The 22,764-nt window shown below is 39.6% G+C and overlaps 1 protein-coding gene across 5 annotated transcripts in view; it reads left to right on the top strand.

Moving 5' to 3' along the window:
- Window positions 1-22,764, top strand: part of CADPS (calcium dependent secretion activator) — a 404,679-nt gene that overhangs the window by 281,925 nt on the left and 99,990 nt on the right. For 3 of the 5 annotated variants that reach the window (XM_050957617.1, XM_050957614.1, XM_050957615.1), the window contains exons 13-17: window positions 6,281-6,468; window positions 17,554-17,655; window positions 18,758-18,821; window positions 19,528-19,651; window positions 21,977-22,045. In XM_050957617.1, the coding sequence (XP_050813574.1) occupies window positions 6,281-6,468; window positions 17,554-17,655; window positions 18,758-18,821; window positions 19,528-19,651; window positions 21,977-22,045 (547 nt within the window). The remainder of the gene's footprint in view (window positions 1-6,280; window positions 6,469-17,553; window positions 17,656-18,757; window positions 18,822-19,527; window positions 19,652-21,976; window positions 22,046-22,764) is intronic. The other 2 variants (XM_050957618.1, XM_050957616.1) reach the window with 1 other exon arrangement.

The following is a 22,764-nucleotide window of genomic DNA, read 5'->3' as shown; positions in this document are numbered from 1 at the left end:
AATTTGGTCCCCCAAGGTATTTGTTTTTAAGAGGCAATATATCCTGAACTTAACTGTTGTTCTACTGCAGTAGCAATTCTGTGTTATCATTTGCACTTTTTATAATGTTACCTCCTGCAAAGACAAACTCAGCTGGGGAAATATTATAGACAGCAGCAATAATATTTTGCAGTTTGCACCACTGCCTTACAGATGACGGTACAAGAGAAAAAGGAATCGGTATGGCCCCATCCCCCTTGTCAGTAGAGTTACACCAGAATACATGTGCCCCAGTATTTGTATGTACTGATGAGTAGTGTTCCAAGCAGCTAACAGTTTGCTCTGTCTGAGAAGTTATCAGATGTTGGGCATGATCCTGTAATCTGTATTCATTCAGGAGTCCTGTTGTCAGGATCACTCACATAAGAAAGGATTGCAGGATCTGGTCCAGTATGTTATAACACTGATTAAGCAAAAAAAAATATTAAGATTGTCCATATATGACTTGTCATCTTTGTTATTTGGCTGCTCAGCGCTCAGCCCAATGGGCCCCTGATCTTTGATTGCGGTTCCTTGGTTCTATGATAATACAAATAAATACTAATGTACAGGACTTGTACAGTGGATTTCTAGAATGAACAGTAACTTACAGTTTGAAATGCTAAAAGAGTCAGAGCCCTGAGAAGTCAGTGGGAGTCTTTCTTTAGACCTGAGTGGTTTTTGTATCAGGCCTGATATTCAGATGGCATTCTAGAGGGGTTAGGTCCTGATCCCACCTGAGTGCACCCTGGGTCTGTTCCTATGCCAAGCAGCAATATGTCTTGGGTCTCCCATTACAAATAATGCACAGCAGTCTCAGCAGAAGAGTTAACTCTTTATGTACATGGAATGTTTGGTGTGCCAAAAATCTTCACCTTCTACCAATGGCATAAGCTCTGAAATTGAGGCTTTCTTGTACTGGAAGCAAGTGATAGTCCTGTAAACCACCCAGAGGTTGTCATTAGGATTAAACATTTTTTTCACCTAGCCAGTCCGTCTACACCACAGAGCTCTCTTGTATTTTGTTAGTGACCTATACCCATCTTACTGCATCCAGGAACTCATCTTCTCCAATGGACTAAGGAGATGGTGATGGTGAGATGAAGGAAAGTTGATTCTAAGTGGTAGTTCTCATCTCGTTCTCCAAAGCTGTATAGGACAACCATGTAGAACTAGAGTCCTCTACCTCCTTTAGTAGAATTATTGTCATAGCTCGGAGGGGCAGGAAGAGGCTCCCTTGAAACAGCAACAGCTCCTGCTAATGCCAAGACTTTGTTCTGATGCTAGTGTTTATTAGGGGGTTAACTTATGCGTTTTCAGTTGTGCTGCATGTGTCGTGGAATAGCTGGGAAGGTCTGGGGTCCTCTTTGTTGTCCTCAGTTGCTGCATGTTGGCTTGTTCCTGGTGCTGGGAGCCCAGAAAGGGACCAGGCTGAGGGAGTTTTCAGGTGAGCTTCCATGTTCACCTTGGAGAAGCATTGGGAGTGCTCACAAGGAATAATTGGGAGGTTGGGTTTATGGGTCTGAGGCACTCTGCGTTCTGCTCTGCAGCCCCTCACTTCTTGTGCAGATGATCTCTGGGGGACTTTGCAGGATGCCAAGGAGGTCTGCTCAAGGAGTAGGGAGGAGTTGGTGGAAATTCCCCTATTGGGAGGTTACTGTAGAGCAGGTGGGGAAATGACATTTTGTCAGGCACAGAGCTTGGATCCCACCTGTCTCACATGTGAGAGGCAATGGCAAGAAGCAACTCTGGCATGCAGCATCTGCTTACTCATGCATGGCTGGTTGCTAATAAGACCAACCCCATCCCATTAGATCTTACTAGCTGGCTTGTGACTAGTTTGACTGAATTAGATTTTGGAAACATTTGGAGAGTTTCGACCAGACACTTGTGAAACAGACACAGCTGAGGGGGAAGCCATTATTGACAAGATTGTTAATGTCACTCTTCAAGAGGAAAGCTGCCAGCCACACTTCTCATTATTAAAGAGGTGTTTGAGCCCTTGCTTAAGAAGCCACTAGAGTGATGGGGCTCGTATAAGCCCCAAGGCACATGGATCTTTGGAGCTTAGTCTCACCATTTACCATCCTGTCTCAAAACTCCCTGTTTTAAGGAATGTGGTGATGGACCCTTTCTGGATTCCACAGGTTTCTTTCCTTCCCTTCAGGGTGGCGTCACCCCTGGCTGTGGAACTGAGGCTGTGTTTACCTCAAAGATTGATTTACTTCGTAAATAGGGTCTGTGTTGACCTTCAGCATCTTTTGATGCCATTGGCCATAAAGTTTTGTTGACTTCTCTGGGCAATGTTGTAAGAATGGCTCTTCAGTAGCTTCCCCTTTTCCTTTCCAAATGGTTCCAGAAGGGTGATGGGCAGTGGTTCTTCCTCCCATAGGACTTCAGTGTGCAGGGTCCCGCAGAATTCTTCGCTTGTCACATCTGTTGTTCAATGTGTGCAAATGTTGACTGGCACTGCTGGAGGAGGTGGTGAGAAAGATAGACAGAGAACAATACTCAGTTCTGTCCCCTTTCCACTGAACCCAGATTGCACAGTCTCCTGGGACAGGTATCTGTATGAAAACAACCTGGCTATGACCCATCTCCGGTAAGACAGAAATGATGCTTGTTGGCAGGGAGAAGCATTTAAGGAAAAGGAGCAGGAATGTTGCCCGTGCCATTTGAGTGCATCTACCCACCGTTCTCCAGAGGATACATGGCTATGGCCACGGGATCCTCTGGCTACTGGATTTTCAGTTAGGAGAGCTGCCTTTCATCTTCTGGCCAGGAGACTGCAGCTGTTCCTCCCTAATGTTGAGCTCACAGAAGTACCGATTGCCTTTGGTACCTTCAGCTTGGACACTTGCCTTCTACTTAGGGGTACTCTTGAAATTTACACAGAAGCTGGATGCCTCCATTCTCCCCCTATGGAACATGCTCCCTCCGTGGCCCACTTTTCCCAGGATGCCCTTGCAACCATGAAATCCCCACAATGCACCACACTACTCAGTCAAAATGGAGACTGTGTTACATCATGGGAGAGGCAGTCTATCAGGAATCCCAGCCAATTGGAGACAGTGGGTCTCTGAACTTCAACTCCCATGAGGCAGTTCATCACAGCAGGGTTTAATGTGAAACCTATTTGAAACTAAATATTTGGTTTTTGTTTTCTCAATGGAAAACTAGAAAAATTTCAGCAGAATCTAAGTCCCATGGAGAGTTTCAATTTTGCAGAAACTCCATTGTCCATTAAAAAAAAACTGTTTATACAGAAAATTCCTGAGAACCATCTCTATAAGTGATGCCAAGTGTTCCCTTTCCACATCCTGAGTGGTGCCTGCTACCCTTAGCATTTCTGTCCAAGCTTCTCATTCACTTCTGGGTACAATTCGAGGTTGATGGGGATCATTAGAACGCTCGGTGGTCTAGAGCGCAGATACATTCAGTCACGTTATACCCCATCACAGCAGTGAAGGACAGCTCGAAGACCTTCTGACAGTTTGAACACTGCATGGCTGGCCTCAGGTGTGAGGCCCAGACATGTACACTCTGGTGCACAAGGCAGAAACACAGTAGGGGGCTAGGAGCTGCCTGAGGGTGTGGGGGAATGCGTGTAAAAAAGTTACCAGCCTTTCAGTAATGTTTCCTACAAATCCTGGATCCTGCACTGGGCTGGACAGAGAGCACCATATACTACCACTTTCCAGCCTCTCCTTTGTAGCTATACCACAAGAGGAACAAAGGAGAAAGCTGCCACCACCACATGCCTCTGTACCTACTGTTTTTAAAGAAATATAGCTTTGCTTGGGAGTAAGCGCTTTTCCTCTCCCAGTTCTGCAAGCGTTCTTCCCTCCCATTGCCAGATTGGAGGAGTCTGCTCCCCAACCTACAGCTGTTATGGAAGGACAGCCCCTTTGTCCTCCTCCTGACTGCCTCACATCCACTTTAATTTGGGGAAGAAGACATTTTCAGACAAGTGGGCCCCCTTCAGCTCTCCATCTGAGCTCTGGTTTTGGAGTCATCAGCTAGGGAATCATGTTATAAGGCTATGCACTGAGCCCCTGTAAGGCTCTTTTTTGAGTTTCTGTCATTCTGCCATGGAAGAGGCTGCCCCGAGGTACAAAGCGCAGCATCTTTCCTTCTGTCATGCCCAGGACTCTGCTCTGAAAGAAGGAGCAAGCAGCAGCAGTTATGGAATAAAGAGCAGCCTCCATAGCTGCAGGCTCTGAAAGGTTCACAAAGCTTCCACAGGCTCCACAGCCAGGGAATCAAGTCTAGATAACTCCCTGGGCCCAATCCTGTCGTCTTTTTCTCGCCATAACTCCCTGGGTGAAATTCTGGCCCCATTGAACTCAATTGGAGTCTCTTCTCTGACTTCAGTGTGGCCTGGATCTCACCCCCCCCCCCCACCGCCGGAAGGATCAGATCCATTGTAGGACATTCATTACATCGTTATGACATGTATCGTAGGTAATTTAAACTGTTGTGGCAGCATTGCCTGCTGAGCCTGGCCACTGCTTCAGGATCCCCTCATGATCTCCAGCCCAGTTCGCTTGCGGTTGTGACATGGCCATCTGGCTATGCCATTATTGAAAAAGTCCACTCCTGCCAAGGTAGCCATGCCCAAAACTAAACATTTCAGCCCAGTCTCAAGCTGTCTCTCCTTCCTGAGGGTCTGTCTTCTCTCTTCAGCCCCTCCTGGGCTCATTTGAGACCTTCTCTGCTCTCTCTTGAGCAGTGACTCTCAGCACTTCCTACCTGGAGTCTCCCTTCTCTCTCTGGCACTCCTGCAGGATTCTGTCTAATCTTCACTCCTGAAGGGGTCTGATTTACCTCCTGACCTGCCTGTCATGTGACTTTGCTCATTTTCTGTACCTGGGGAGGTGAGCTAAGTGTGCCACAGATGTGGCTGACCCCAGTCACCCTCTGACAATGCCTCCGAAGCCACACATATATCTTTCAAGTTAATACTTACACTCACTTCTGGTTCCCTCTTCTACAAAGTCCTCAGTTTTACGGCGGGGACGGAGAGGAAGAGGATAAAAGATCAACGCATGTAACAAAGGGAAACAGAGAAAGACAAGGAAATTGACTTTCACCCTGGGCGCAAGGACCAGTAAAGACCAATTGAAACAATGGACTTCTATAGGCATCTCTTCTGCATTATTCTGTATCTTAATTTTCTGGTGATCCTAGTAATAAAATGAACTGTATCTATTTCCTATATCCATGATTTTCCCCCTCATTATTTCAATGCTTTTTTCAATCTGTTTTGGAGTTGGCCCAGCAAGGATGAGCAAATCCCTTTCAATGTCTTTTGACTGAGCTCTTAATTGATATTTCTTCAACTCTTTTTCAAAGCAGCTATTTTGGCATCTAGAAAAGATTTGGTGTCATCTGAGTGGTAGAAAATATATTTTAATCTTTCACAGCAGCGTTGTTTCTAAGATGTAGCATTTGGGGTAGCAGATGGGGTGGCAAAGAAGTTGCCTATAGGGGCAGTGCACTGCCTCAACCACTCTCCCGCCCGCTGCAGGAACTTTTCAATTAAAAGAGGAAAGATTTTGCAGTTTGATGCATTCCAGAGCTGCATCTTACCAATTGTTTAGCACCCAAATTTCCATGTAAATATTGATGGGTTTGCAGCATTTTAAAAGGGTTCTATAAGAAAATTCTTATTCCAGCTAATGACTTCACAGGCTGGTGCTTCATGTTCTACTTTAGCTGTCCCCAAAGAGTCTAATCCGAGTGGCTCCTCACAGAAATGAGGGAAATGTGAATCCTCCAGTTCAGATACTGTAGAACCTTGTTTGTGTGTCTTTGGTACTTTCTTATACTTGCCAGATACAGAGATAAAAGTCATTACTGAATAATTATCTGCTCTTACCAAGGGAAGAGCATAATACAACATCTCCCCCATGACAGTGTTGTTAATATTTTGTGCTGTTTCGATATACAATTCTTTGGCCGCCCTTAAAGATAAAAGAATCTTCTAACGATAATACTGAGTACTGGCATTAACTAGAATAGTTGAAACATTTTTCAGCATTTTGCATTACATTTATCTTAAATGTTACTCTAATGCTTTTTCATTGCAATTATCCTGTGTATTATTTGAGTTAGGAATGATAGGGCCTGCTCCCTTGTCTTTTGCCAACCATTAGGTTTGGATTGTCTATAAGAACAGTGGAGCATTACATCTCCAAATCAAATAACTCTTGTGTTTAACATCTTCTATTTAAAATCAAGTCTCTTTATTTCTAAACAGGGCTGGTTCAGTCCTGGCCAGGTATTTGTGCTAGATGAGTATTGTGCACGTAATGGAGTCAGAGGCTGTCACAGACATCTCTGCTACCTCAAAGATTTACTAGAACGAGCAGAAAACGGAGCTATGATTGACCCCACCTTGCTTCACTACAGCTTTGCCTTTTGTGCATCACATGTTCATGGCAACAGGTAAGGAATCATTTATATCTAGCAACTAAATGCCAGCAAGGGATGACTGTAGGTTTCCTTGGATAATGCACAACAATCCCCAACTTGTTTTCATACTGGATGTTTGGCAGCAGCAGTACTGGTGGCATAATTGGTTTGTTTGTTTGTTTCTTTGCGTGTTGAAATGAAAGCAATAAAAATATGCATACAGAATCCAAAAGGATAATTTTTAACTTTTTTACTCAGAAAACTCCAAGATACACTTCTTGTTAATGTATATTTGGGTGCATAACTGAAATCTGTATCATTGTCACACATGCATAAATGGATATAAAGAATGTATTACATTGATTTTAATTAATGTATTAGAGCGTCCAGCAAGTTACCATAGGTAGCATTTTCACCAGCACCTGGGTTCCATTATCAAACATGATTTAGGCACTTAGGAGCCTACGTCCAGTTGAAAGTTGGTTCCTAACTTGCTTAAGCATTGTTGAAAATTTTCCTCCACATCTTATTGTTGTTGCAGAGCAATTTCAAGTTCGTAGTTTGCTTGTTTTCTTCTCTCAAATGTCGCAAACGTACTGTGGCAAAAAGTGTAGCAGTGCTAAGTTTCCTTTTCTATATTGTTTTATTTACAGCTAGAGTAGCTGCTGCAGCTTCTTGCATTGAGATTTTTTTTCCAAGTTGCATTATATTCTCTGAGATGTCGCACTCTCTTCTGCATATGCTACTGAATAACAGAGTGTTACAAAATAATTATGTGTTTTTGTAAACTCTCCGTTAAACATCATCCAGAATTATGATACACATTGTCTGGATTTCATATTGTGAGACTGCCATGAGATACACAGTTAATTTTATACATCTTGTCATGGAAACAGAGTTTTTAGTTTCTTGTTTTCTATTTAGTTCTGACTTTCTTTTGTAAGTTTGTATCTTTTGCTGTTTATTATTTGGTTTCAGTTTTGTTTTCTTTCATTTATTTTTTCATGCTTTCTTCTGCTTCTTTCACTTTTGTTGCTGGCTTTACCCTGTGCATTTAAACTCATCCCAACCATTCCCCAAAGTCAACAAATGACAGAGTTACTTGGTGGGTCACAACCAAATGCAGACAGCGAGGGGGGCAAAGTGTTTAATCCCTCTGCCACTGAAGTGGAGACAAAAAAGGATTCCAAAAAGGAGTCCAGAAAAAGGAAAGATTCCAAATCCCAGCCGAATCCAGAGCCGAAAAGGTAAGAGTGAGACCAGTGCCCAGAATTGTATTCTGTAATATATAAGAACTTCTCAGTCACTGAGCACGCTGGGCACTTTGCATTTCCAATATTTACCTGGTTTTGAAGCTTTGAAAAGGCAGATTTAATAATATGATAGTAAAAAATTATCCAGCAATTTGGGGTACCAGTGAGTTTGTGATTTTTTTTCAAATGTGTATTAGAAATGCAGTATTCAAAAATGACCTAAACAGAAATCAGAGAGGCTGCCAGTGAAAAAAGAGTGAGGCTTTTTTACCCACGAAAGCTTATGCCTGTATAAATCTGTTAGTCTTTAAGGTGCCACCGGACTCTTTGTTGTTTTTGTGGACACAGACTAACACGGCTTCCCCCGATACTTGTCACTACAAGGTTATTAATGTCAGTTCTCTGCTCCTTAATACTAATTCCACTATCCACAGGATGCATTACTGCAGAAACCTAACTCTGTTTTGAGGATATATAGGGCCTGATCGAAAATGCACTGAAGTAAATCGGAGCTTTGCATTATACTTTCATGGACTTTGGATCGTACTTTACAGCAGCCAAGGGTTGAGGTTTTGATTTTCTTATTCCCATGTAACTCCATTGATTCCAGTGCAACTGAGAGCAGAATCTGTCCACTGTGTGTATATCAACAGCAGGGACTTATTAAACTTGCCAACTGTAGATTGCCATTCTGTCCTGTTGTGTCTGGGGAATAGTACATGGGGAGGGATGTGCTGAATTCAAAACAATAGGCAAGATGTGGCAATCTGTAAACTCATTTTCTGTCTGCACACAGTGCCTCGCAGAATGGGGCCCCAATTTTGAATGAGGCTCTGGTACTACTGTACAACAAAGAATAAATAATACAAAATGGATATCTCTAGACAAGCTGGGGGGCGGGGTTAGTAACACTAGACTAGTCCCATACCATGGCATGATAGTTGTGTTTAGCTTCAGCTTATCTTTCTTGTGCCGTAACAAGACCGTTTGCCATACGTCTGCCTTAGAAACCAAAGACTGAGTGTCTTACCTAGGGACATGTTACATTCTCCAGGACTTGCCATTTTTGAGTCAAGATTGGATGTCTTTCTGAACCCTGTGCTCTAGTTCAAACGGAAGTTACGGGCTTGATGCAGAAATTAGTGGAATTATTGGGTGAGGTTCTCTGGCCTGCGTTCTGCAGAAAGTCAGACTGGATTGTCACAGTGGTCCCTCCTGGCCCTAAAAAATCTGTAACTCTGTATCTTTAATTTATTACTATGGCTCAGACAGAAATCAAAGTGTCTACGTTCCTTAGATTCCGTGTTGTGATTCCTTTTTGAAAGGCTATTCAGGCTATGTACGTGATTTGTTTTAGAGCCAGGCTAGACTGACACACAGCTGGGGAAAACTGATGCTTATTTATGTGCTACCTAATCACCAATTACCAGTGTATTTGTGTGTATAAAGCCCATCTATCTCGGACAGTCTCCTTTTCCCACCTTTCATTTGTCGCTTGCTATCTTAGGTCTTAAACTTGCAGTCTGCTCTACCGAGACAGACCTTTAGCTATTGCAGAGTCAAAGCCTTACCTTGTAAGCTCTTTGGGGTAGGCATCATGTCTTGCTCTGTGATTGTACAGCACTTAGAACAACGAGAACCCATCTAGGCTTGGAACCTTTGAGCAATGTTGTAATATAAATACTAAATAATAATAAATCACATCGTTATCTGTGTGCCCAACTCTTTGAGGAAAAGTATCATTTGAACATACACATTAAAATATATACAGTCAATATCTTTGCTGTTTAACAAAAATGTATTACTTTTGTCATAAGCATCAATATGTTAATTGAACTTTCTTTAGAAACTGGATGTTACTTCACTTTTAGAGGGCAAAAAAACAACTGGTGGTTTAGCTTTCTCGGGAATGAGGTTGGCTGTCAGTCAGACTATGCCACTCCAATAATGAAGGTCGAATAGAGAGAGAATTCTGTGTGGCTATCAATCTCCTATGTTAGCAATAGACAGTGATGGAGCTGAGGTGGGTTGTCTGTTTGTATTGTGTTTGTGTAAGGTCAGACAGTGAGACAACAGTAGCTTGCAGTCAGTGAGAAAGTGCAGAGAGAATGTGATTCAGATGTTCAGGACAGCCTGAAGGTCAGGACTGACAGAATGACAGGCCATCATAGAGAAGAAACTAACTAGCTGCTGTCCAGGGTCCTGCTTCATGAATACCGCCTTGTTATCTGATCAGTGTCAGTGCAGGACAGGAACAAAACGGCTGCTGTTAAAAATACACCTCTAGCTTTGCTGTGACCCTATTGCCATATCATGTGAAATGGTCAAAAACCAATATGGGTGATATTTCAAAACACTACCGCAGTCCATTTTTCCTTTACCTCGACTTTTTTTAAGCCGATGAGTTATTAGGCCTTTGAAAGCTCGAAATACTTACTCTAAAGGGACACTATAAATTATTGCCATCTGCATAGTTGAATCCATTAATTTTTCTGTTAATTTTACCCATACTTTAAAAATAAAAATAAAAAAGCAACAGTTAATTATAATTTTTTATCCCAAGTTTTCCTTCTACAGACATCTGTATGCATGATATACAGTAGTGTCATAGATATAGATACCAATCGTGATTGTGCAGAACCTACTAACCCTAGTTACCATAACTAATTACAGTTCACTGCAATTAAGGAAATTATTAGTGATACTTCTTCACTGTACTTAAGGGCACAACATCAGTGGATGCCCTTAAAAAGTTCCACCAATTTGAAAGATTTTACCAGTTCTAATGGAAATCTGGTAGAAATCATTCAAACTGGTAGAATTTTGTAAAGGCACACCCATTTGGATCTATTTGTTTTAGGTACTTATGTGGGCCCCATTACTGTAATATTGACCATCTCACAGTCCATTAATGTGATTATCCTCACAACACCTCACAAGACAAGGAAGTGCCATTATCCCTGTTCTGCAGATGGATAAGAAAGGCACAGAGAGACTATGTGATTTTCACAAAGTTACACAATAATTGTCTGGTGAATCAGGGACTGAACCTATATCTCAGGCTAGTGCCTTACCACTGGACTCTCTCCCTTTTTAAGAATTTCCCTCCTTAGGGTTTTATTCCTTGACTACAAACACAGCTGTTCCCAATTGACCCATGTAAAAACAATCTTAAAAATAAAATTGGCTAGAGTGGGCAAAAAAATGGCTGCTTTTGTGGTTTTATATACCGTATAAACTCGATCAGAAACCGGTTCGTTTATAAGCCGACCCACTTCTCTGGTGGTTCCCTTTTTTACTAAAAAAATTTGGCTTATGAAAGAGTATATGCGGTACTTTTTTTGTCCTAATGGATTGAAAATGTAACTACAGATTTGTGTATGTAAAAGGTAAGGACTGGATTAGCGGATGTTGAGCCCATCACCACTTGGATTTCCTATTGCGGCTGGTTCAAGCTGGTGGTGAGGGAACGTTGTGATTATCTGATGGCTAGTCAGTGCTCTGTGTGAAATGAGCTGGTGTTTGGTCCAGTTTCTCAGTCTCATCACCAAACATCCACACAATCAATTCTCTTACTATAATTTGCCCCATTTTTGCACACAGGTGGATTGGTGCACTGCCCTTCCCGTAGTCACTGTGTTTCAAAACACTAAATTCACTTTCAGAATGAAATCAAAATTGGCATCCCCTACAGCTGTTGCCTTTGCAGATTTTCAACCATTGTCAGACTCCAGAACTATTACCGTTTTGAAGTCATTTCTGGAACTTGTGGAATTAAATATCTGCATTACATTTTAGAGCATTCTCAATTATGTCTCCTTAATATTTGTTTTATATCATACAACAAAAATTTCAGAAAGCTGGATGAAAAATGGAAAACAATTTTTACAAATTTTTCATGAAAAAAATCATAGAAATTTCAAAAACTTCCAACCAGCTCCAGACATTCGTAACATCTCTGTATGCTCTGTTTGGAGATTATATTTATTCTTTGATTAATAGATCTGTGGTGGACATGTTGTATCAGAGAGCCACAGGTTAACAAAACCGTTCTACAGGTAATGTCAGACACTTTATTATTTCCTGGATCCATATATTAGCCAGAGCCATAATAGGTATGTATTGATAAAGTACATGTTATTGATGTCTTCAAACGCAGTCTGTTATATAGGCTGAGATGATGCATTGTGCCAGTGATCCACAGATAAATAGTGTCATGTTACATGCTGACGTGATACATTACCGTGGGTATAGGAGAGGAAAATGTGCCAGTGAAGCATCCACACAGTCCAAGCATGGTTCTTTGGGGATGCATGTTGCGCTTGAGAAGGAATGAGCCTTGATTCAGCTCTGCATATCCACAAAGAACCAAAGCCTGGACTGAAATTAGGAGAAAAGAGAAGTGAAATAAGAGCCAAAGCTATAGTAATGAATCAGGCTGTGTTTTTATTATTGTCCCATGTGGCTGATTACGGTTGGGCCACATATCTATGTTAAAAGTCCCCTTAATTAAAAATACAGAAAAAAGGACTATACAATCTTGAAAATATAACATAAATTCACAGGGGCAAGAAGGATTGGATTGGATGAAGATGAAACTTAATGGTCAGCCCTTTAAAGGGAGTCCCGGTACAGTTGATGGGACACTCTGCAGATGTATGGTTTTGTCTTTAGGGCTGCCGTTGTACCATTAGTGCCCTGGACTATAAATCCCATAATAGTTTGTGATGCTAGATATAAGCTATGTGTTGCACCTGGCTGCAAAGGACTGAGTTGAAGATAGCATCTGCCTTATCTTAGATTTCTCTTTTGTTAGTTAAAATCAGATTATTTGCATTAATTTTTGACATGATTTATTTTATCATCTCTGATGTGTGTGAAACACATGCAGAGGTTTGGTTAGTGCATCTAAGGAGTATTTTCCTCAGTGATAAAGCTTAAAGTTAAGCATAAAAAGTGGAAGAGATTATTTTTTTTTATTTATAAGCGTCTTCGCTTTTCAGACAGGCTGATGTCAAAGAGATTAACCCAAAGGAGCTATACTGTAGATTTATAATTGCATACAAATGCATGTTATTGCTTCATATATTAGTCTTTGTTAAAAATGATTTTGATATATTTGTTTTAGCAGCATAACTAGGCCTGAGGGCCTCCGGGTATAATTAGAAAAGGGCATGGTGGGGGAGGTGTGGCTTACAGAATGAAGCATTGGCCTTAGGATCACAGGTCCTAATTATAATTTATAATTAACCCTCTGATTTTCACAACAGTCTAAACTTAAGAAAGAAAATCTTTTTACAGTTTGACATGAAAATGTGTGTGTGTTTGTTTTTTAATTTCACAGCCTGCGTTTTTTGGTTGTTTTCATACTTTAAAAACAAAAAGTTGAAGAAAAATAGGAAACTAGACCTAGATTGAAGAATATAGCATGTACAACTTTTCCCGTGAAATATATATATGTTAAGCACTGACAAATCTCCAGGTGATAACTCTTTTGATTATAATCTTATGTTATCTCTGAAAATGTGCTGTTGGGGATTACTAAAAATAAATTTATAGAAAATGTGGGTTTTTTTATTTCTGCCCTCCCCCTACTATTTAAACCAGACTCCTCTAATTTTCCTGGCAGGATCAATATAGGATCAGATGAAAATCTATTGCCATTCAAATCGGAGACATTTATGTTGTATGTTGATCTAAATCCATAGAAAGAAAGAGACATAGACACTGTGTGCGTGTTTGTGTGTGTGTGCACAGAATTATATTTAAATACAATATAGGTGCAGCACTTCTTTCACTGTTTCTCTCTTACCACTCCTACTGGTGCCTACGCCAGCGTAATATAAACCATACATGGCCACTATGAATATGTGTGTTAGTTTTCTACAATTATGTTTTAGCTAAAATGTATTGTGCAAGTTTTGTTTGCTGCAGGAAGCTGTGATTCCGTATATAAATTAAACATCCAGTATAAAGTTGATGGGAAACCTTTGTTAAATAAAAAGAGCTAATACCAGCATGAATAAGAAAAGTAATTTGTGAGATTTCACCTTTTTTGAGAATGTCTTTAAGGGCCATCAATTGTGCATGTTATGATAAGGGAATTACCAGAACACAGAAGTGAATGTGACGTTATAGAAAGGATAGCTTATATAACCCTTAGTTTGCTTAACAAATGGAAAAATAAATATGCTTCAAAATTATTCAGTTTTCAAATATATTTGACTAATGTTTTGATTGTAATTAGGTTTCAGAAATTATCACGTTAATAAATTAGGTGCAGGGCTTTTGATGGTGTTTTTATATAGTTCTATCAGTATCCTTGCATTTGTCACTAATTAATGAGTTCCTAATGCTTCAGCTTCTGGGGAGATGAGCAACAAAAATTAACATAACTAGTAAATCTGAAGATGTGCAGCTGGGTTATAGTATTTGAAATTTGACAAAACCATTGGAAGTATTATTATTTGTGACATGGCTCAAGATGGGAGATTGTGAGGAGAGTAAAGATGACAGAACTGGTGCTAACCACTGTGACAACAACTTGAAAAGCAGCCGACATGACATCTTTCCTATCATGCTGCCGAAAATGTCAACTTTGTGAAGGACAGTGAGAAAATGGTTTGCCGAAAATTTGAAAGGTAGATTCAAGAGATGCTCATCATGTCAGATGTGATATAGTCCACAGCTGTTTGAGAAAGGAAGTCCTTGCAGTTGTGATGGCTCTTAGTTGGCAGGCCCTTCCAGACATCCGTGCTGCTCCAAAAATGGCTACAGTTGACCTGTAGATTGTCTCAAGTTTGTAGTAGAATGATATGCTGGGGTGGGCTGTTTATCTAGCGTGCAGTTTTGTAGAACGACATAGGGTGCATAAAGTAACTTTTTAATTGTACTAAAATGACTGAATTTGGCATTGTGTCTTCTGATAAAGATCAAGAAAAATGCAAGGCCTAACTATTTATTATGACTGAAGTGTGGTGAATATTTGAATACACACACATATATATATATATATATAGTCTGCGTGTAGCTAGATAGTTACATTTTTGTCTCAGTGCAAACTGTTTGGAAGTTATAACTTGACTTAGATGAGTTGTAGACATATATTAACTCTAGTCCAACCAGGTTTGGACCCAGCCATGTGCCCGCATAGAGTTCCTAACAATATCGGTGCTTTAGACTGAAAACTGCCAGAGCACTGAAAATTTAGACTGCCGCTCCAAATTGTAATGATGCAGTTGTGCCAAAGCATTGCAAATGTCTGAAATTGGTGTTGCCTGGCAAGTGCTAAAATAGCTAGATCAAACAGAATTAAAGCCTGATTCAGAGCCTGTTGAACTCAGTGGAACTATTTCAGTGGCTTCAAACGGGCTTTGGATCAACCCTACGTACAACTCTGGACGCTATCCCACTGAAGACAGTGGAAAATGTGCTGGGACTTTGAATAGAGGGCCCCTTGCTGGGTTAAACAGCATACAGTGATATTTTACATTAATAATTTGAATTAAAAGAGGAACTGAAAATTTATAAAACTAGTATTATTAAACAGAGAAACCTCTTGGCACATGTTCTATCTCTTAGAAAATAAATCTGCATTTAAACTCCTGAGTCTTCTGTGGCCTTTTCAGTAAATCTTTTACTTTGAGGGCTATTGACCCAACAAATGATAACATAATTTTCAGAACTTTTCCAGTTCATCAGCATATTGTTCTCAGTTTGGGCTCTTTACTGTCAATGTTTTGTGGCTACATGGTTTGTCAGTTGCTGATACAATTGACCTTCATGAAACTCTATGACCTATATGGGTTTTGTGCATCTGTGCGGATGTGCACCCAAAACTCAAATGAGGACTTCAATCCTGTCCTTTGACACAAAGTATTTATCATGGAGTATCTTGAAAAATCTGCCATTCTACTGGCAAGCAAACCGGATTCCCCAATGTACACAGCAGTGCTGGCATAGTAACTGATGGCATGAACTAGATCTGAATCTGAATACTAATTATTTCTGCAATTTTGGATTATAAATATACTAAACATGTTCAGCAGCTGTGTTTTAAAAACAATGTCTAACTGGATTTACCTGGCTTACCTGCTTCTTCAGAATAACTAGACCTAATTATGTACCAGTACTAATGAGATCAAATCCATTCTTCCATAGTTGTTTAATAAATGTGTTTTCCAGCTAAAATTTTATACTCCATAGTTCAGCCTAAATAAAATTTTTGCAGCTGAGCTTGGCAAATAAATGATAGGAAACACTGGAACTTGTGGAAACACTGATTAAATTTAAAGATATCCACTGTCATCTGGGCCTTTTAATATGTCCAGGATATAAGTGTTATTTAATGTAGCGTTAGCACTTACATATAATGAAAAGAAAACCAATTAAGATTGTGTTAGCATCTCTGTTTGGATTTGTTAAGAGAACTTTTTACCTGTATTCTAACAGCAGAGCTAATATTTATGATATTAAGAGGTTTCTGCATCTGAGGTCAGTGAAACATGACTGTACAGATTGTAATTTTTCGTTTAGTTTAGGGCCTTTTGATTCTTTAAAAGGAAAATAAAGCTAACCAATTAACCCCTGACAGGAGGTTCGTTAGAAGCTGTGTAATCCCTTGCCAAGCCTTTTGTATAACCAAACTAGTCTAGTACTAAGGATTTACACAGCTTAAGCTGAATGCTGGAGGAGGCCTTTAAGTAAGAACATTTGTTCAATTTTAAGACATCTTACGTTACCTAAAGAGAGACTGTGCTGGTATAGGCTACACGGCAATACACAGATCTGTATACTTTGCCTGTCAATAATAGAAACTAGTGATGTTTATTGTCTGGGTTGCTGATTCCTTTGGTGAATGGATTAGACTAGCCCAATTCAGCGATTATGCTGTGGCGTGTATTTCTCTGGGGCGGGGGAGAAGGGGGCATGTATGCAGAGGATGCTGGTTTCTGCTCACACATTGGTGCAAATCAGGAGTCAGTTTAAATCAGCAGAGTTACAAAGATGTAAAAACAGAACGTGAGCACAATAGGCACAAGGGCTCTCTGTATTATCTATCAACATTACAGGTGAAGAATGGAAGAGATGATTGCATGCGCACTGTGCTCTGTGAAAGATGGGAAATACCCCAAGGTAGCTACTTGTGGCTGCCTTATTCATAATGCAGTCCTGTTCATTAACAAAATAATAAAAGTGTAACAAATAGTCATTGAAGAGCTGTTTGATGGAATGTCCTGAAAAAAGACATTATTTTTGGAAATGCAAAATGTACATTGATCTTGGAGCATATATTTCAGTTTGTGCTCCTTCCTTTTACATGATAAAATGTTATAAAGTGATTCAGTGGACATGAATGAGTGCTGTATTTTTATATTCCATTTGTACGTGAGTTTATCATCACTGTTATTTTATGCTGTGAACCATATTTTAAATTTGATAAATGTGAATATGATTATTTCTGTAGAAATGAATCACTTATTGAGCCAAACAGGACTGAATGAAAATTCCCGTTGTAGTGTTTATATATGTGTCTGTATATATATATATATATGTGTGTGTATTTTTAGAGAGAACTACATTTTTCCAGGTTTTTCTGCAGTAAACAAAAATATAGTGATTTCACTATTTAAAAACATGCATGCCGTAATTTTAAAATGAGTATTTATTTTATTCTGAGATATGCTTTCTAAACAATCGTGCTGCTTTACCCATAAGTGCTTCTTTGCATGGCACATGCAGTATATCCTGGATCTAATAGTTGATGACATCCATTTCCAAAAACTGCAGTATCTTGTTTGCCGTACAGATGACTTACCAGGGTCATGAGGTGAAGCTTGAGTCATTCATGGCATTTTTCCTTCAGGCCTGATGGAATAGGAACTGTAACTGTAGAAGAGAAAGAACGTTTTGAAGAAATCAAGGAGCGGCTCCGCTTGCTTCTGGAGAATCAGATCACCCATTTTAGGTAAAGGCAGAGGCTCCTGGTTTAAAGGGAGAGAGGATGCATTTCCTCAAGACTCCATCCCATAAAAGATGAGTCTTTTAGATTTCAAAGGCTGCAGCTTATTATAATTCTGCATAAGTAATATGCACAGTGTAAAATAACTTGGTACATTAGGGTGCCAAAACTTGCAGCTGCAAAAGACATGAATATGTTCATAGCTGATAAACAGAAGGCTTGACCTTTTAAAGGTATTTCAACTCAATTTGCCCACATAGGCACAGCAACAAGGAGGGGACTCATATTTGGCAGTTAAATAATTCTAAGCAAATAATTAAAGACCCTGTGTTCTTATTTCTTCCTCCTTCCTATCCCCTTCTCCTTAACGCATTCTGCTATCTACTGCCATCTCTTCCTAGTCCAAACAAAGACAGGGGTTTTTTTCATGGATGGTTTAATTTTGGGAATAATGGATATCACCAACCTCAAAAAAGGGAGGTGAGTTGCCGCCTTTCAAACCAGCCTTTTCATACAGTGGTCAGCCCCAGTTCTCAAGAGGAGAGGTGATGTAACTCTCGATGCAAACTCAATGCCATGACCACTCTTAGCTGCAACTCTCAACAATAAAATAGTCAGCTGAACCAATTAGTTATGGCCTGTGATTATGATGAGATCACTAATTTCCAGTCTTGAAATAACTGGTCCTTTCCTTGTCAGTGCCCTTTTATTGCACGGAGATAATATGTAACCGCTTCCTGATAGATGTAGCCACTCTCCCTCCCAGTTGACAGCCAGATTTCATAAAGTGGCAGATCTACCAGCCCTTACTAGTAGTTTTCCCTGTGATTGAAGCATAGGGATATATCCTCCTGAGCACATCATGGAAAATATTTCTGAGATTTCCTAACAGTCCCACTGAGGCACTGATCAAAATTACTCTTTCAGGCCTTGATCCAGTCTCTTGGGCCCACATGGCACCACCTGAAGGGTAGGGGCCTAATTCAGGGAAGCGAGAACAAAGCCCTTGCCCCACCACCCAGTCTTTCTTAACAGATCACTCTTAAGCTTATTGGTATGTTTGCCCAGGTGCATTTGAGTTAATCTTTACAATTGGGTGTTTTTCTAGGTATTGCTTTCCATTTGGCCGACCCGAAGGTGCGTTGAAAGCTACTCTATCCCTGCTGGAAAGGGTAAGCATCACAATAACAAAGGCAGGTTAAAATTCCTTGTCATATTCAATCATACAGTAGAGTTTACATGGCAATTAGATTTATGCATAGGTATACACACAAATTGAATTAGATAACGTTACAGTATCTGTTTGGTCATGGGCATGAGTAGATTTTTGGTGGTGTCATTACACCCTGTAATGCGATGTACAGAGAATTCTAAATATTATGAATTATGGGTCTAATTCTCTATTCAGTTAGACTAGTTTTGTGTCCCAAGATGATGCAAACTAAGGAACGAGGATTCAATGGAATTATACTGGCATAAAACTGGTGTAACGGGGCGATGAATCAGACCCTTTAAATGTAATGTTGAAAACTTGTCTAAATGAATAACGGTTCTAAAAAGCTTTATGTCACTGAATAAAGTAGTTGCTTGCAGAAATAGTACATGAATTAACTCTGCAGTGACATCTTTGGTCGGGTCATCGGTGGGGTCTGAACCTATGACTTCTGGATCTAAAAGTGTGAGTCTCTGCTGCTTGATCAAAGGGATCAAGTGCAGTAGGATTTTTAAACTTTACTATGTAGGCTGGCCACTAGAGGTGAGCCACATAGAGAAAGGCAGCCACACTGGGTTAGTGTTGGGTATGCATGTGTTTGTCGAACAAACAAAAAAAGATCAATGATGTGTGTGCCACAACAAATCAGTTTTTCTTTTGTCTAGGTTCTGATGAAAGACATAGTTACTCCTGTCCCTCAAGAGGAGGTAAAAACAGTCATCCGTAAATGCTTGGAGCAAGCTGCTTTAGTCAACTATACTAGACTATCAGAGTATGCCAAAATTGAAGGTAAGGCAATTACTTTATGGTGTTAAAATGTTACTATGCTTCTGTATGGAAACTATGGCTAACAGTTATTTAAAACAATGAATTAACTATTTATTTGCTTGACAATAAAACTGAAGTCAAAGGGAATATGGAATTGGCTAGGAAATGTATTTGTGGTGTTTGTTTTTTAAGAATTAAGAGCAGAGGATAGCGAAATATTTCCTTTTCTAGGAAAAAAAGATTAAATGGTTAACAGAATCATAGCTTCTTCTGAGCACTAGCACGTTTGGTACAGCATTCATACTTGTGTCTTTGTTTAAAAAAAGTGAGAAATACATGGGATGTCATGTTCGTAGCTGAAAAGGATAATGCTGCTAATAGCTTGAGACAGTGGAGTTCAGGGAACAATCAAAATATAAGAAGCTAAGAAATGTTTTATCTCTGCTTGTGTGTAGCCAACTTAAAATGTCTTTTTCTGGGATGTGTTTCACTGTCTTTGCTTTGTGAGTAGTGGAAGTCATCAGTTGATCCCATTCTTGCATCAGATTACATTCTTGTCACTCTAAATCCAGCATAGCTAATATTATTGACCTTTTAAGTTATGGAGGAATAATAACTGGTGACCAGAGACACATGTAGCCATCAAAAAGACATTTTAAAACTTGCTGGAGGATATGAGTTTTGTTGGAGCTCGATGATCAGCTAGTTCTTTACATGTTAATCCAATTTCATTGTTACCTTGTTGGCTGCTATACAGCAATTTGAAACTCCTACACAACTTTACAAGTGCTTGTAACTGAAAGCTGTAGGTTCAAAAAGAATTGTTTTACTCTGGATTTTGGTCTTCTGTTGTGTGTGAAATATAAAGCTTTATTAAAGCTAGATTCACATTGTACGCCTCTAAGACATTACTGAAAGAAAAAAAATCACCCTCTGATTTGTTCCTAGCCCTTGTTTACACGAGGACCTGGGTTATTACATGTCAAATTTTCTAGGTTCTGTTGATATGATATGTCCTCTCTTTTTCTATTTTTTCTGTCTGACAATGCAAATTGTGTACCAGTGGTAATGAATTCATTGTTATGCATCCAGTGAGAAACACTTAAGAATTGGGCACTAAAAGGATGTTTATCAACTCTTGACTTGGTAATGAGTGGCAAAAATAGAGAAGGATTGAAGGTTTAATAAGCACTGTATTATCAGGCAATTTATCGAAGTACTCAACTTCACAGGATATGTTAATTGGTGTATTCTGTAAAATGCAATGTTGAAATAGACTTGACGACGGAGAAGGACTCAGAATCAAAAAGCAATTTTTGTTTTGATGGATGCTTCTACCAAATGCTGGCTTCCCTAGGTCTCTGTGTAAATATCACTAACCTGTTGGTAAGATTTGCTCTCTTCTTTCAGATTAATCTATGCAAAAACAAACTTTATGATCTGTAAGTAAAAATGCATTCACTTCCAAAGTAGAACAGTTAGTATGTACTTTCCTTTTGTGCCTCAATTCTTCTTGGTTGTGTTAATTATCTGCCCTCTTTTTCGCACTGTGACTTTTAGGTCTGGGAATACTTTGAAGCAACAAACTTTTTTTTTTCCAGCTACCTTTTCAGAGAAATACTTCATTCCACACTACCTGCTCTCCTCTGCTTCTCTCCTTCCTTATTCGTGATTGGCCACAGCCACTTTTCTATATTGTCTCTATAAAAGTGGTTGTGACACCAATTTCAAAGCATGCTGGGATTGTTAATTCAAACAACCCAACATCCGCCAGCTGCATGCATCAGGTTTTCACTCATGAGCATAGTCCACTACAAGCTAAAATACTTTCTAAAAAAAAATTATCTACATATGATGCATTTCTCTATACAAATATGATTTTGACATTAAAAAGCTTCTATTTGAATATCCAAACATTTAAGAAATACTTATAACAGCTGAGGAAATATCGGTCACAGCACTTCTTGAGGCTATGTTTATGAAGAAATACCTGTAAAAGCCTTAGATACTGAAGGCTAAAATCCTTAGTATCTTGGAGCCTTAAATCAATAGAATTCTATTTCCCTTTATTCATGATGTTTTGATCATTATATTCTTGCAAACAGTTCAAAATAAACCTTTAGAATCATGGTCGCAACCTCTTTTGTGACTCATGGGCATGCTGAATGGTTAATCCAGTAGATCTCCAATTTTAAATCTCCTTTTTTTCTTTTATCCTGTGTGTATCCCAAAATACTTTACAGCTATTTTCCTTTTAAGCTAATGTAAAGTTTTCCTCTGACCTATGACCTATAACCTCTTTACCTCTGACCTAAGCCTCTTGCATGCCCAAATCCTCTTTTATAGGGAAAAAGAGAGAAATGTATGAGCATCCTGTCTTCTGCTTGGCCTCTCAAGTGATGGATTTAACCATTCGTGAGTACCTACCACCCTCCTCTCCATGCTGTCTTCACTCTTTCTGTTTTCATTACTTCAAGAAAATCCAGATCCAAACCAACTCACTTTCCTTGCTTCAAGTCTTTTAGCATTGGCTTGTCTGTTGCTTCTGTCTGTGAAACCCAGTGTGAGAAGTCCAGTCACTTTTTATCAGCCTAAAACAGGTTAGACAATTAAGCCATTTGTTTGTGATAAACTCAGATTGTCTGTAAGTTTTTTCAGTTATTCTTATGTCTGTGACCTGAATGCATTTTTACTTTGCTTCTGTGTAACCCCAATTTGTAAAGTGCTTTTGTCACTGGTACACAATCAAAAGGTAGCAGCTACACTGGGGAACAATGAGCTAGAGGTCAGATAAAGGACATTTGGAAAAAGCCATCCCTTTTCCTGTGTATAAGATCTTTAAACAATCCTGTGTATAAGATCATATGAAGCTGTCCTTTCTCTGTACATCAGATCTTACATGTCTTCTGTCTGTTATCTCTCAAGCAGAAATGCTTTCCTTGTTCTCTTTCTAGATTTTATTTATTCTTTTACACCAAGCTCTGGGTGGAACATACGAACTTGTTGCTTGGTGAGCTCTTGTATGTTCTCAGAGCTTAGTTCACTAAGTTTACTGATTTTCTATTTGTGCAGCATTTTCTTTCACCTCTGTGAAAGGAGTCTTTTTTGGTGATACCATGCTTCTTGGTGGTGGG

The sequence above is a fragment of the Gopherus flavomarginatus genome, chromosome 6 (assembly GCF_025201925.1).
Source record: "Gopherus flavomarginatus isolate rGopFla2 chromosome 6, rGopFla2.mat.asm, whole genome shotgun sequence".
Taxonomy (NCBI): Eukaryota; Metazoa; Chordata; order Testudines; family Testudinidae; genus Gopherus; species Gopherus flavomarginatus.
Note: the sequence above shows the minus strand (reverse complement) of the source record. Positions and strands in the feature narration are given on the sequence as shown.